The 14,761-nt window shown below is 39.3% G+C and overlaps 1 protein-coding gene across 1 annotated transcript in view; it reads right to left on the bottom strand.

Moving 5' to 3' along the window:
* Positions 1–14,761, bottom strand: part of LOC137281527 (uncharacterized) — a 209,841-nt gene that overhangs the window by 156,607 nt on the left and 38,473 nt on the right. Inside the window, exons 7-8 of the mRNA XM_067812809.1 lie at positions 7,585–7,653; positions 410–492 (exon numbers count right to left, since the gene is read on the bottom strand). Of these exons, the coding sequence (XP_067668910.1) occupies positions 410–492; positions 7,585–7,653 (152 nt within the window). The remainder of the gene's footprint in view (positions 1–409; positions 493–7,584; positions 7,654–14,761) is intronic.

The following is a 14,761-nucleotide window of genomic DNA, read 5'->3' as shown; positions in this document are numbered from 1 at the left end:
TTCAAAAGAACTCATAAGACACCACCCTGAACAACCTCAATCCTCCTACCTTGCACAGTTGTTCATTTATTTGTATTCAGAGAGTAAGTACAACTTCGAGTGTTGTCTGACTCATTATACTTCACATCGAGAAAAATATTCTGTTGAATGCTACAACAACTGCAAAAGCAAAACGCAAATATCAAATTTAAAACAGACTAAACTTAATAGCAAAAGTGTCAGGCTATTACCTTGTTTGAGGAATGCATCCATCAATACCCACATTAAGGTAGTTTCTCAAATGGTAACATGAGAGTTTTAGGTTTTCCACATTGGTGTATGGCATCATGACTGAGACCATACAGGGACATTTTCAGAACCAACATGGGGTTTTAGTCTTGTAAGCATGGGTTGTTTGTTTGAAACCTACCTCCCCTTTGTACAGATGAAACCAGAGTAGCGTAAGTGCTGAATATCACACCTTCCTTGAAGTCTGAAGGGAGACCCAACACTCTGTAAAATACAAACACAGAATGAAGTATGTCAGGTTTTCCCAATGAAAAATAATTTCATTTATATTTTATTTTAATGGAGACAAAAATGGTATTTTCTACACGATTTCAAAACCATTATTTGTTTGGTAAGGCATGACATTTTTTCCAGGTTTTATGGGAATTCTATGGATATCAAGAAGAAAACCATTATCATTCAGATGCACAAGTACACCCAATGGTTCCTTCTGTTTTCTGTTCCTTCTGTGCCTTTCAGCCTGATGTAGACAAAACACTTCACAGCACTACCATACATTACTATAGGACTTTTAAAACAAGCTATAATAAAATGTCTGTATTTCCAAAACAATATAGAGAAAAAATTGTTTCTGAACACATATGAGATATTTTGTACGTTAATTTCCAATACATTTAACATTTTTCCAGTTACATGATGGTAAAGTGGAGCAACCAACGACTGATAACCACCAACATCACATGAGATGACTTTTTCTGTGCTCATGAGAAAAAGGAGATACGAGGGTTGGCTGAAAAGTTCTAAGCCTCACTGTGAAAAAAAGTTACGAAGTCCACATTTAATTTATTTTTCTACATAGTCCCCTTCCAAGTTCACACACTTTTGCCAGCGATGTTGCAAGGCCCAAATCCCGGTCAGGAAGAAATCTTCTTCAGCTACCCTAAAAAAATCAGTCACAGCGGAAATGACGTCATCATTACTTGCAAAATGGCGACCGGCGAGTTCCTTTTTCATTTTGGGGAACAGGTGGAAGACAGAAGGAGCCAAATCAGGTGAGTAAGGAGGATGGACAATGAGTTCAAAGCCACAATCGCGGATTGTTGACATGGCCACCACCGATTTGTGAACAGGCGCATTGTCTTGGTGGAAGAGGACACCTTTAGCGATCATCCCTCGTCGTTTGGCTTTGATTGCTTCTCGCAACTGGTTCAGTAGATCAGCATAGTATCTGCCGTTGATAGTTTGACCTTTTTCAAGATAATCAATGAGCAGAATACCCCTGGAATCCCAAAAGACTGATGCCATCACCTTTCCAGCTGAAGGAACAGACTTGGCTTTCTTCGGAGCTGGTGAATCAGGATGCTTCCACTGTTTTGACTGTAGATTTGTTTCTGGTTGAAAGTGATGTATCCAGGTCTCATCCATGGTTAAAATCATCGGGATCTGCTTCAAAACGACGCAAATTGTCAAGGGACGTCTGGAACCTGACACGTTTCTGTTCTCCTGTCACGAGCTTTGGCACCCATCTTGCAGAAACTTTCGTCATTCCTAATTCGTTGGTGATAATATGCTCAACCCTCTCATGAGAGATGCCCACTACACTAGCAATATGTCAAGTAGTCAATCGTCGATCATCCATCGACATATCGAGCACTCGCGTGATGTTTTCTGGAGTGGTTGCTGTTGAAGGCCTTCCTGAGGGTGGGTCATCATCAAGGCTGTGTCTGCCACGCTTAAATTCTGCAGCCCACTTCTTTACTGTGGAAAATGAAGGAGCATCATCCCCTAGAGTGTCAGCATGTATCTGTGTTGGGGACATCCCTTTCTTTTGCAAGTGACTTGATGACTGCCCTGTATTCAGTTTTGTCCATTTCTGATGATATCAGAGGGTAGGTTTACCAAAAGAGCTGTAGTTGAGATAAAACTATTAGTACATTTGTAGTTCTTGTGTCTATGTTTCACTAAATGATTGTCCTCATTGGTGGCAAACACCTGTCTCTACCTGGGGAAAAACCACTCAGGCTGAGAAGTTTTCAGCCAACCCTCGTATGTAATATGTAAAAAGATTTTCACTGAATGAATTAAATTGAGGGAAAGGCTTAAACATTATGTGAAATCTACAGTCTGTCCAGCCTGGACATCACTTGTTTTTTAAAAGGAATTTAAATTGAAGTATACCCTTCGCATCCTCAGAAGCGAAGTGACACAGATAATGATTGGCAAGAACCATCCTTCTATAATCATGGGATGAAAAAATTGCCACGAAGCGCTACCCTGTATCCTGGAGGCAACCCTGTATCTCTATATGCTTGAAGCATAACAGATCTCGCGCAGAACGATATCATTGCTATGGAGACCTCTGCTGTGGTATTTATAGGATATTAAACGAGCTTCCCCTTTCATATCAAGTTTATGTCCAGAGTGAAATAATTTTGGTTTGTAAAGCTCGTGACAAACCAAAATTATTTCACTCTGGACATAAACTTGATATGAAAGGGGGACGAGTTTTGTATCCCATTTATTACCCATGTTCTAAAAAGTGAAAATATCGTTAAAATAAAGCAATATTTTGCTTTCTTATATAGAACCATGTAACACGGATTAATACACCATATTGGTGATTGTAGTGTCATCAGCTTCAGTCCAGGAAAACGTACGCTGTGTAGAGGCAATGTATTTCATAAACGGCGCCTAATCACAAGAAAATAAACAATTTAAGACAGAATCAAGTCTTAATCAAAATTTAATTCTTTTCAGTTGAGGATTTGTTTTCAAGAGCAATAATGTAATTCATCAAAACATGTGGTCGTCATGTTGACAAGTGTTCACAAAGAAGATGATTATAGGAAGCATTTAATTAGGAGCGGCAAACTCAACAGCAAAGATGAATGTGAATAACAGGGAACTGTATGTCTCAAATAGTTGAGCTTAATGTTCTCCATCGGACGACGAGTTACTGTAAATAATTCGACAACGCTTTGCGCAGGATGCCAGTAACGCTTTCTTATCTCAGCTTGGAATTCCCACTTGTCGAGATTCGACGTTTCTGTTGAAGACTCCACCGAAAATTGGGTCTGAAAACACAGCCTACAACCTCGAACGAAGACGATTTCAAGAATATTGTGTTCAGATTCTGGGAAGTGGCTTTGACCCCTACATAAGAAACCACGGGAGGCATGGCACTGACAAAATGTTTGTGTGGGAGGACTTCTAACATTCTGACTAAGAGGAGTGTTTTCAATGTCAGATGTGTGACTCTGGTTTCTTATTATTCATGAAATATATATGGCGTTAAATCCGGCCACTAAGCGGGTGCTCAAAGTTTGAGTACTGTTAATAGTGCAATGAAAAGAGATGCGTTTTATGATGTGGTTTGAACACAGCAAAAGATGGAGACAGTTTAAAGAAAGGGGCAGTTCATTCCACAGCTATGGAGCACTAAAACTGAAAGAACGCTCTCATAATCGACAAATCTGTAAGGAGTTTTAAATAAGAATGTCCTTTCAGATCACAGTTGTCTGGGTTGTTTGTAGGGATTTAGCAGTTCACTTAGATGTTCTGGTGTAATGCCATTTGGACAATTGTATCAGATACAGAGTACTTTAAACACTATTTTCACCTCAACTGGAACTTGTGTAATGACTTAAGTATCAGCATAATGTGAGAGTACTTTAGAGCATGTGAAACGATGTTTGGTGCTACATTTTTTATTTCTGTTGAAGTTTCCTCAGTGATCTTCTGCTGATGACAGAGGTTCACTAGTTAAAGCTGACAGACTACATTCAAGTCCAAAGCTGGGTTTCTAAACTTTCACTGGTGATCTTCCAATCTAAATGAGCGTAATAGTGCCATTAGGTCAGATACTTCAGTGAGTTTATCACCTTAACCCATGGTGATAAACAGGGCTTATGGCTGTATGTGACCTTGGGATTTTTGGTGCTTGATGAGAGAGAAAGTGTGGCGTAGCATAGTTTTGCCTGCTGGAAACCCCTTACTTCTAATTTGGTCAAATGTCTTCCATTTATCAGCATACAAACTCCTACAGCCTGCATAGAGCTAGTGAGACTGCTGTTACTCCTCTGGAAGAGAAACTCACTTTGTTGGCTTTTTTTGATATGCTACATATGTGCAGACTATAGCCTGCTGGGTTTGGATGCCTTTGCTTCGTGTGAGGATGTACGAGAAGATTGAAAACTTTAGAACTGGGAAGCCTCTATGAAGACTGGAAACCATGTCCTTCCAGAAAAATAAGGCATGACCAAAAGTAATAACAGGTGACTGGTCTGTACTTATGCAGTACTTATGGAAGTATTGCTGATGAAGGGAACTCATATGCATGAAGCCTTTCCTAATATATCGCCAGGACATCACTCATCCATGCTTGCCCCTGGCTCTGGAGTGGTGAAAGTGCTTGTTTGATTGTTTAAATGTGTTGCGAACAAAACTACTGTTTTATCACCATTTGGAATGCTTCTGAATGAAGTTTCTAATGATGGCTTACACAGGTTGCACATTGTGTCTGAATAGTAAATTTTTGACTCTTGACATGAGCCTTGCCTTTGTCCTCAGAATTAGGCTCTGAGGTGATATAATTAAAACGTTCTGTGACCGATGACCGATACAACATTGGTTTTTTTCTGAGAATCACAGCTCTGATGCTCCATCTGTTTCAAGGTGTGCTTTCCAACCCTGTACATATGTGTTAACAAACAAGTGTAGGTTGAAGCTTGGCTCGTTCAAGAAGATTCCTGTGCAGACATTCAACCATTTATTTTTGTTCACAACTACAAATACTGACTGACGTGATTGTAGTAGTAGTTTGCCCGTCTTTGCAAGCCATTGGTTGATTGTTACGTTTGTACTGAGCACTGGCAAGGCTTCTTTTATGTTCGAATTGAGCAAGTTGTAGGAGGTAAAAAAACCCTGTAGCCCCAGGAACTTGGGAGATTCTGTGTTGATTGAAGATCTGTCTTCTTGAGATTGATAAAATCCATCCTAGTTGTTTTAACAAGCCTGGTGTGAAATTCAACTGTTGTCTGCTTGAAGGAGCAGCTTGATGAGTTTTAATGCTGCTGTCTTCATAAAATGTGCATCTCATACCTCTGTTGCAGGAAATTTACAACAGGTTGGATACTTGCTCCTTTAGACAGAAGAGTGGTGACTGCTTCTGTTAACTGTCACAGTGTGGCAGTGAGGAATCAGAGTATGAATTATTATTGATGGTGCCATGAACATCAGAATGTGGCAGCCACTCCTTAGAGTAGTTGTGAAATATATGTTGTTCAGCAGCACACATATTGGCTATTACTTCTCAAGGCTTCTCTATACTGGTGAAACCAACACTTGAACAACTGCTTACAGACATTCCAAACTGCCCAAGTGCATCCCTTCACCAGTAAGACCTAAAATTGGTTCCTTGATTTGTTGTACAGCTTCCTAAAGAACTGCTTCTTGTTGGCATACTGTAAACAGCCAAATTTTCGTGACTGTTTAATTTTTGCAAACTTCATGTCAGACTTCATGATGCGAGAATAAAAACATGTGATAATATAGATATATCATACACTCTATTCAGGTAAGTCAACAACACAAAAACAATACAGGTGTCATCGCATATTTACGTGTCACCGCTGGGGTAATCTGGAGTAACACGGCTCAATCATGTTCAATATTCATTGCTCTAGCACCTAATTAAAAAGGATTAATTTTGAAATCAATTACATTAATTTGTTGTTAGATCACTTGGCAAATCTGTTTATTTTATAAGAGCTCAAAGGTCACGCACCTGTGTGTCGTGTAAAAACATTCAGAGACGGCCCTGTAACAAGATCACCTTGTGAAAATAAGAAGGCATGAAAAGGTTTAGTGACCATCACAAAATTTAAAGGCATGGAAATAAGACAGTTTACAGTATCTCTTATCCTTTGCCTTCTGGATGCCAGAAAATCTACTCTAGCATGAGGTGCACAACTATGGCCTTATTGATCAATCACAACATGGTTAAACCTAAGAAGGATTGCAGATTATAGTCTTCATTAAGCTCAGGTGCCTGTAGGAAAGATATCATTCCATACAGTGGGAATTTCTGTTTATTGATGTGTGGTGGTGGGACACTACCTAGGAACAAATGTTGACTTAATGTTTTCTTAAAGGAAGCGTAAGTTTTTTACAAACTGTAACACTGCTCTGGAATTGGAAAGGTGAAGGACGCAACGTTATCACCTGAGATACTGTAAATACCTAATGTAGGATGATCCATCGATAGAGAGGCTATAGACCTGTCTATGTGTTTGCTCTTACAGAAATCATCTAGTGCTCCAAACCCTATCATCACTTTCCTACTACTTGAAGAGGAGGTTCACCAATCTTCTCATCAAGGGCCCACGTTTATTTATGAAGATCAAGAGTTGCTTACAGCAAACAGGTTATTTATAGCCTCTCCGCACAAAGCTCTGCACCTGCTGGAAATTCTGGTGCTGGGAAGAGGTTTAACTCTTTGCTCAAACACAAATGATGAAGGTAACTCAAAGCTCAGGCAAGCACCTCATTAGGGTGAGGGCTTCATGAAGGTGGATCCCTTCGTGCAACTGCCCTAAGACATTGCTGCCAAAGACGAAGGAATTGAAGGGCTGCCTTTCTTCTGCATAATTTTCTTTGCCTTACTCTGAACACTATCTGTAGGAAATAATGAAGCAATCCAAGCAGAACATGTTATTAAAAAAATGTTGATTCTTAAAAGATGCCTTGGATTATGCTGGCACTGTTAATGTTCCCCAACACTGTTAATGTTCTCATGGCACAAAGAGAAGAGTGACAAGCCCAGACTGGTCACATGCTTTCAGTTGGATAGACTAAGGCTTTGGTTGCATCCGAGTGAGATGGTTTTCCGTTCTTGGGAACACAGAGACTAGAGTTTTCATTGCCACTAAGAGAAGAGATAAGCAATTAGTATGAGTCAGGATAAGGTAAAGTTGGCTTTTTTAATCAATATCACATATCCTATAACATGAAAACCTACTTTTTGCATATATGAATCACTGGAGATGATGGTGAATCCATACAAAGAGCTGGAAAGAGTGATGTGATCGGATGAGAAAAGCCGCATGTTTGTCATAACAGTTGGTCTACACAATTAGGCAACACAAAATGTAAAGTACCGTCTTCTTATTTCAGGACAACTGTGATTGTTTACTATCAAGTAAAACATCCAGTCAGATAGTAAACCTAAACCCACAAGCAGAAATGTCACAGAAATAGACATGCCAGCTGAAAGCACTCTGCAGTTATCAGCTTCTGTTTCAAACAATGCAACTGAAACACGCATTAGCTTTACAAATATGTCTCCATGAATCTAACCTGGTTTCTCTGTCCAGCTCTTGACAACCATCGATGACTTTCACGTAGCACCCAATGTCAGACAGGTCTCTGGAACATACAATGTTTTAACACAATATTATGATGTTTAAGCCTGTAGTTATCTTGCAACCATAAAGTAAATTTATAGCAAGCTGCACAAATAGCACAAAAAACATGAGTTGCTTCTGGGAGTCTCAACATAAAACCAAACTGACTGAATCTTACTTGATTCGTTTTATTGAAATCTTGACTAATTTTCACTGACATCATTCATACAAAACAGTCCAAAATGTTTCAGTTACAGGGTACATGAAGATGTCTGTCTAACAACAACACAGCAGATTGCTTCGCTGAACAATTAATTTCAATAATACTAAACAACAGGAATGACATCCATTATCCCTGATAATTCTCTATTGTTTCACAAAGCTAACAAAGCAAGCATTGCCGTAAGGTGACATAATCCCCCATCAGTAATTATCAAATCAAACTTAAGAAGTAATGAAAGTTTATAAGATGAAGTTAAGTGTCAGCAAAAACATGACCAGTCAGCCTCTCTTGATATCATGCTATGCAGTTGTTCAAACACAAATATTTTCAAGACTGACTTTAACTCTGACATGACTGTCATAGTGTATGAAATATGGAAAAAATAGCACTAAAGAAACTGCTTATTACAAAACATTCAAGGCATGTCTTGAAAGTCCATGAAGAAAATCCAGCAAACTGTTCTTGAGATATCTGAGATATCTTGAGACAATTCAAGATAAAATGCTGAAATCTTCAAAGTATCACTGGCATTGAAAATTAAGTGAAGGTTACCAAATCAACATGGCCCTGCTCCTACCTGAGATAAAGCTTGGTTTAAATATGAAGGAAATACAGTTCTTCAGATAGCTTTATATGCAGCTTAATATGTTGAAAACTTCAAAGTGTCTCAAATAGATTGGACTTAATTTCATTCTTCAGAAGGTTAAACATGATGTCTAAAGTATAGTCCAGTCAAAATGTGACAAAACCTAAAAAAATCTGGTACAGAAATGACTTGAGTGTTTTCAACATGTTTAAGTAATAACTAATGAGTACTAAAAAGTCCTCCCTTGAAATACGATGCTAAGTCCTATTTTGGGGGATAAAAAGTCAAGAAGTTGACATTTTAAGTGAATACTTTTTAAAGTCTCATAGAGACACAACTTTACATATTTCTGTATATTTTCAAAGTGAACACAGGGTACTTCCAATAAATGGGTTAAAAAAGGTCAAATAATGTTATGTGAAGTCTTAGTTTTGGGTAAAAAATTGAAAAGTTGAAATTTTCATGGAATACTTTTTTAAAATCTCATATCGAGACACAAACGTAGTACTGAGATATGGACTATCAATATCTTCATAAGGTACAGAGCAAAACTGACAGAAAGGGAGGATTGCCACATCTGCGAATGCTAGTCAATTACAATTGCTACGCTAGGACCAAAAGATCCAATTGATGGAGACGTTCCACTTCTGTTACTAAGAGATACCGAAGGTAGTGTAAGGCAAACAAGGTATCTGCCAAGGTCTGCCAAAATTATCCCTCCATGATGGCCTGGAGGGAACAATCCGTCAAGCACCTTGTTGAAAGTGAACGTCCGAGTCTCATGAGGCTTTGTTGCTGAAGGTGGAGGGAGGTCAGCAAAGGGATATGCACGCGGGATTGTAGATCTCATCGAAAACACAAAGATAGTATGAGAGACTGCTGAGGTGGAGGCAGTGGTTAATGGGATAAATATTTGCTTACACAGCCATGTGGCAGCCCATAGAGGCACAGAGATGATCTACAATGCTCGACCGGGGCATTAGGCGTTGCTGTAGCTGAAGATGTTGTGCCCTTCATCCTGCAATACACATAAAAATTCTTCCACTTGTCATCATGAAGTGACCTATTGGAGCTGCAATGCACTGTACTAATAGCAGTAGCAACACGCTTAAATAGCCCTTAGCTGTTTGCGACTACTGTAAATGTGGCAAACATGAAATTGGAGCGTGAGCAGAAATCTGTGCAGCTGAACCAGTAGTTTGAGCCAATCGACAAAGTGGTAGCAGATCTGGTTCAGCAAGTCTAAGATGTACAAGAGGGCGTGACCAAAAGAAGTGTCATCCGCTGAATTGCTCACAGTTTAGCAGGATGTGAGTAAGAAAGGCCACTGGCGGAATTCCAACGAAATGGCTTGGGCATCATTACCCCAAGCTAGATGGTCCAGAATCAGACACAGAAACAAAAGCACCTGCTGGTTGAACTGGGTGGCAAATATGCCCACCGTCTGGACACCAGTGGATGTAGATTCCACTTCATTAGGAAGGGATGACTTTTCCAGGACAGCTATTTCGCAATGACATTCTACATCCTCAGAATATAGTTGGTGTGAACCAATATGTATGTATGAGTCTACCTGGTAGAAGCACTGTTGTGTCCACCACAGGAGTTCAGCAGACCCCATTGACCCCTTCTGATTGATTTGCCACACAACTGCTGCGTTGTCTGATCAGACCATGAGGGAAATCACTAGAGAAGATTTCTTGCCAGTGAATAATTGCAAAAATTAGCACACACAAAAAAATCAGCAGGACAATGATGTGGCAAGCGCAATCTGCAAGAGACCACTGCCCTGCCACTTGCTGATAGAGGTGAGCCCCACACCAGCATCTAGACGCATCCACATACAGGTGGTGAGGCAGAATAAATGGCTCTAAGCAAACTCTGTCACAAACCTTAAACTCTTCCATCAAATAATGGAGATGGGGATGGAGCTTCAAGCGTAGAACTGGGGATAAAGGAAGCGCTGGCTCAAAGTGCCAGGTCTGAAATTGGCGCTCTAGTCTGTGGGAGAGTGACGCACTGAAGTGAATCTATGACCTATGTAAAGTACAACTGCATTCTGCTTCATACTGCATAATGTAAATTCGCTTTCCATAATTTGTATTGGCCCAATTTGAACATGTATGAGCATGCACAGTTTGGACACAGAAGTGGAGGTGGATAAATGTCAACATGTATGTGGAAAAACAGCAACCTGCATCATGTCCAAGTTATAGTAGGCTTAAAAACGAACTGAAGATGTACACTTGAAATAGAAGTTGCAAACAGTACACCATACAGTATCGGCGCACTAGAGAAGACGCTGAATAAGAACAACACACGAGCAGAAACACTGACCAATAGGAAGTAAACTTGATATTATCACTGGATTGGAGTGATCACAATAGATAAACTCTCATGACAAATGTCACAGTAGGTAAGCTGAATGCCACTCCAGAAAAAGATATACAGAACCAGTAGTCTCTTTGTCCAGTACTTTGATGGTAATGAAGCTGGTAGGACGATCTTGCTTCAAATATAGAGATAATGAAGGACCTTTGGAAACCTGTCTGTCACTCGTCCTGAGTCCATATCATGACATAAGGGAAGACGTTTCCCTTTGATGAAACATACTGACAAGTGGGAGACACAGCATACATACGTCCACATGGTGAAAGAGAGAGAATGAGAATGGCAGGCACAGATCGTCACGTGATCATCTGAACGTGCAGCATGAGCATGGAGATGATTGACAGGTGCCGATGTCAGGGTGGGGACAGAGGTGGTGTGTTCAAATTCCAGTAAAATTTGATTCAACATAGCTTACGGCACGTTTCCACACATGGTCATGGAGGAAGAGGTAACCTGCATAACGTGACATAGGATAAGTTTAAAAACCTGGAATAGAATAGTTTCTAAAATATTATACTGAGACTCAAATGTACTTTTATATGCTTTTATTTGTATGTTTTCAAAGAGGACACAATAAACTACCAGCATATGGGGTGGAAACAATCTAAGTAAACTTAGTCTCAGTGTATTTCGTTATACTCCACCGCAGAGTCTAACAAAACCTAGTAGAAGGTCGCGTCAGGTAACCTTTGAGCGACCAATGACCGTCCAGTCAAACGCAAGACGGTTAAACAGATTCAACCAATCAGACAACGGCTACTATTTACGGATCGGAGGGACTTTCAAAATATTCAGGTAAGAATAACATCATTGAATATTGCCAAAAACACTACTTTCAGTGACTGTTTACTCACCGCTGTCACGGTTGTACGTACACCATGTGTATCACTCGGAAGCGAGTGTACGCTAAATAGCATTCGGAATTGTTCGGGTACAAACCTTTTCGAGATACAAAGTTCAAAATGTATGTGCAAATTTTGAAACTAAGTCCGAAAGATTCCAATGGAAAATGGGAAAAGTAAAAATGCCAAAACATTTGTAAACAGCAAAAGGCACCACTTCGTGTTCTGCCTCAAACATCTGCCAGGTTTTGCTGTAAGGTAGTGAATAGTTTTTGAGTTGTGCTCCGGAAACAAAGCCCATCCCTCCATTTTGGGACTAAGTCAGAATTGTTTCCATGGTAACTGGGAAAAGTCTGTAAATAGCAAAAGGCACCATGTTAGGGTCTCCCCTACATATCTGCCAAGTTTTGCAGAAAGATATTTAGAATTTTTTTAATTGTGCTCCGGAAATGAAGCCCATCCCTCCATTTTGAGACTTCCATGGAAACTCAGATAATGAAAAATCACCAAAACCCGTAAATACCATAAGGCACAATGTTGGGGTCTGATACATATATCTACCAAGTTTTGCTGACAGATGTTAGGAACGTTTTGACATGTGCTCAAAGAAAACACACCTCTCACTTTTGAGACAAATTGTTTCCATGGAAACCGAGAAAATAAGAAATCAGAAAAACATGTACATAGCAAAAGGCACCACTTTAGCTTCTGCAGAAAAATATTGAACGGCTTTTGAATTATGCTCCGGTAACGAAGCCCATCCCTCCATTTTGAGACTAAGTCTGAAACGTTTCCATGGAAACTGAGGAAAAGATAAGTCATAAAAACCTGTAAACAGCAAAAGGCACTACTTTGGGGTCTGCAACACATTTCTACCAAATTTTGCTGACAGATATTGAAAAGGTTTTGAGTTCTGCTCCGAAAACTAAACACACCTCTCACTTTTGAGACTATGTCTGAAATGCTTCCATGGATACCGAGAAAATAAGAAATTCAGATCATTATGTCTACCAATTTTGGTCTAAAAATATTGAACTTTTGTTGAGTTATGCTCTGGAAACAAAATGATTACAGACTGACTGATGGGCAGACAGAAAGATGACGCGTCGATTATATCCCCCCGCTTTACATGTCAAGGGGATAATAAAAATGCCAAAAATCTGTCAAGAGCAAAAGGCACAACCATAGTTTCAGATTATTCTATCTATCAATTGTGGTCTAAACATATTCAATGGTTTTTGAGTTACGCTCCGGAAACAAAATGATTACGGACGGATGGATGGACGGACAGACCAGGCATCAACTATATACCCAACATTACAGGCTGGGGGGATAATAAAATTCATATCTGGGTCTAACCCCCAAATGACAAATCTAGGGATCATGCTTGACATGTGGACCAAATACTATGTGTTTTCAAATGTTTATTCATACACAACACAAGTCATAGTGTGATTACAGCCGCATTATATGACTATTGGCAGTGATGCAAGAGAGGGTAGGTATTTACAGGACTCAAGCACGCTGCCAAATACAGTGTATGACTGGTACATATATATTCTAACAGAGCCTTAAAGCATTCCAAGTTACATTAGTGACCTACCCTGTGTATATCACTGTGTATAAGCCGACCCTTAACTTTACTCCCCAAATCAGTGTCAAAATGGTATGTTTCATGCATAAGTTGATTCCCCCACATAGGACATCTGCTGTTACAGTCTTGGATGTAAAACGTAAGTATGGTTGCGGTCAATCCACACCACAAGACATCTCGCAGATACAGTCTTGGATGTAAAATGTAAGTATGCAAAGTGAGAATAATATCTAACAAAGATTATACTGACCATTATTCTAAAAATCTGTGTTTGTTTTCCATTCTATATCCACAACAATACGTTAAACCCGACAGAATTAGAATTCTTAACTATTTTTCCCTATTTTATTGGAAAAAATTCTTGTACACATGCATCACCAACGGGTCCATATCATCAAGTTGTCAAAGAGCAAAGTAACGATGTTACAGAGAGATAATTAATCAATGTGAATAAGCTGAAGAATACAATGAAAAACAGTACTCGTAAAAGTTGTCAAATGAACATTACAACTTACCACGTCCATCTTTTTTGAGCGGTTGTGTGCTTAATTGATGTTTAATGACAAAAAATGTGCACAAAGAATTTTTCATCAAAGGTCATTACCTAGCACGATACATGCACTAAGGTCCATAATGTATGTATAGGTGGTGGTATGTTGTCTAACATGTTCAGAATAGCATAATTTTACTCAAAACTTTCATCTGAATCTATAAGTTTACAAAGGGCATTATCCATTGCTGTTATCTGATTGGCTGTCATAGGTCACGTTTGATTTTGACCATTCACGATCCTTACAGCAATCTGTGGCAAATAAGCGTCAATAGAAACTAGTTTTAGTCCAATAAGATTGCTTCTTACAAATCGGAAAATACTCTTGGCAAGGTTGATGTTCAGAGCTTTTGAACGATACACGCCATCAAACAAATTGCTGCCTCACATGTTATTTGTACAGAATATCGAAAAAAAGGAGGTTTTTGCCCCAGTTGTATCCCATTACGGAGCAGAAAGCCATTGATATTGGGGAAAAGAGGACAATAGATATTATTCGAGAAATTTATAGTAATAATTTTCCGATTGCACGAAAATGAAAATACAAAAGGGTGAACGGAAACTTAGTGGTTATGCCCCTTATCGCTTGCGTAACATCTATGAAACATCAGGAAGCAATCACCATATGTGACGTGAGGGGAAACAGACCATCCAGTTGGCACGTCAAATGGCAACCCGACAGGATTATAACTTTCTAAAAATTAATGTTGTGTGTAAATAGGTAGGTACGGAACTTAATAATGACTAAGGGCAAAATAATTTGAAATAATGAAAACTGTATGTTTCCATTTGTATTTTACTGATCATGTATAACAAAGTAAATGTAATCGTCGTAAACTTCCTAGCAGGTGTACCGCTAACCTGTAAGATCGTCCTCACAGGGCACTGACGACCAGAAAAATACTTTCGTGAAATTGTGCCTCATAGATAAGCCGACCCCCTTC

This window comes from Haliotis asinina, chromosome 4, assembly GCF_037392515.1.
Source record: "Haliotis asinina isolate JCU_RB_2024 chromosome 4, JCU_Hal_asi_v2, whole genome shotgun sequence".
In the NCBI taxonomy this organism is placed as follows: Eukaryota; Metazoa; Mollusca; class Gastropoda; order Lepetellida; family Haliotidae; genus Haliotis; species Haliotis asinina.
This window is presented reverse-complemented; position numbering and strand designations above follow the sequence as displayed.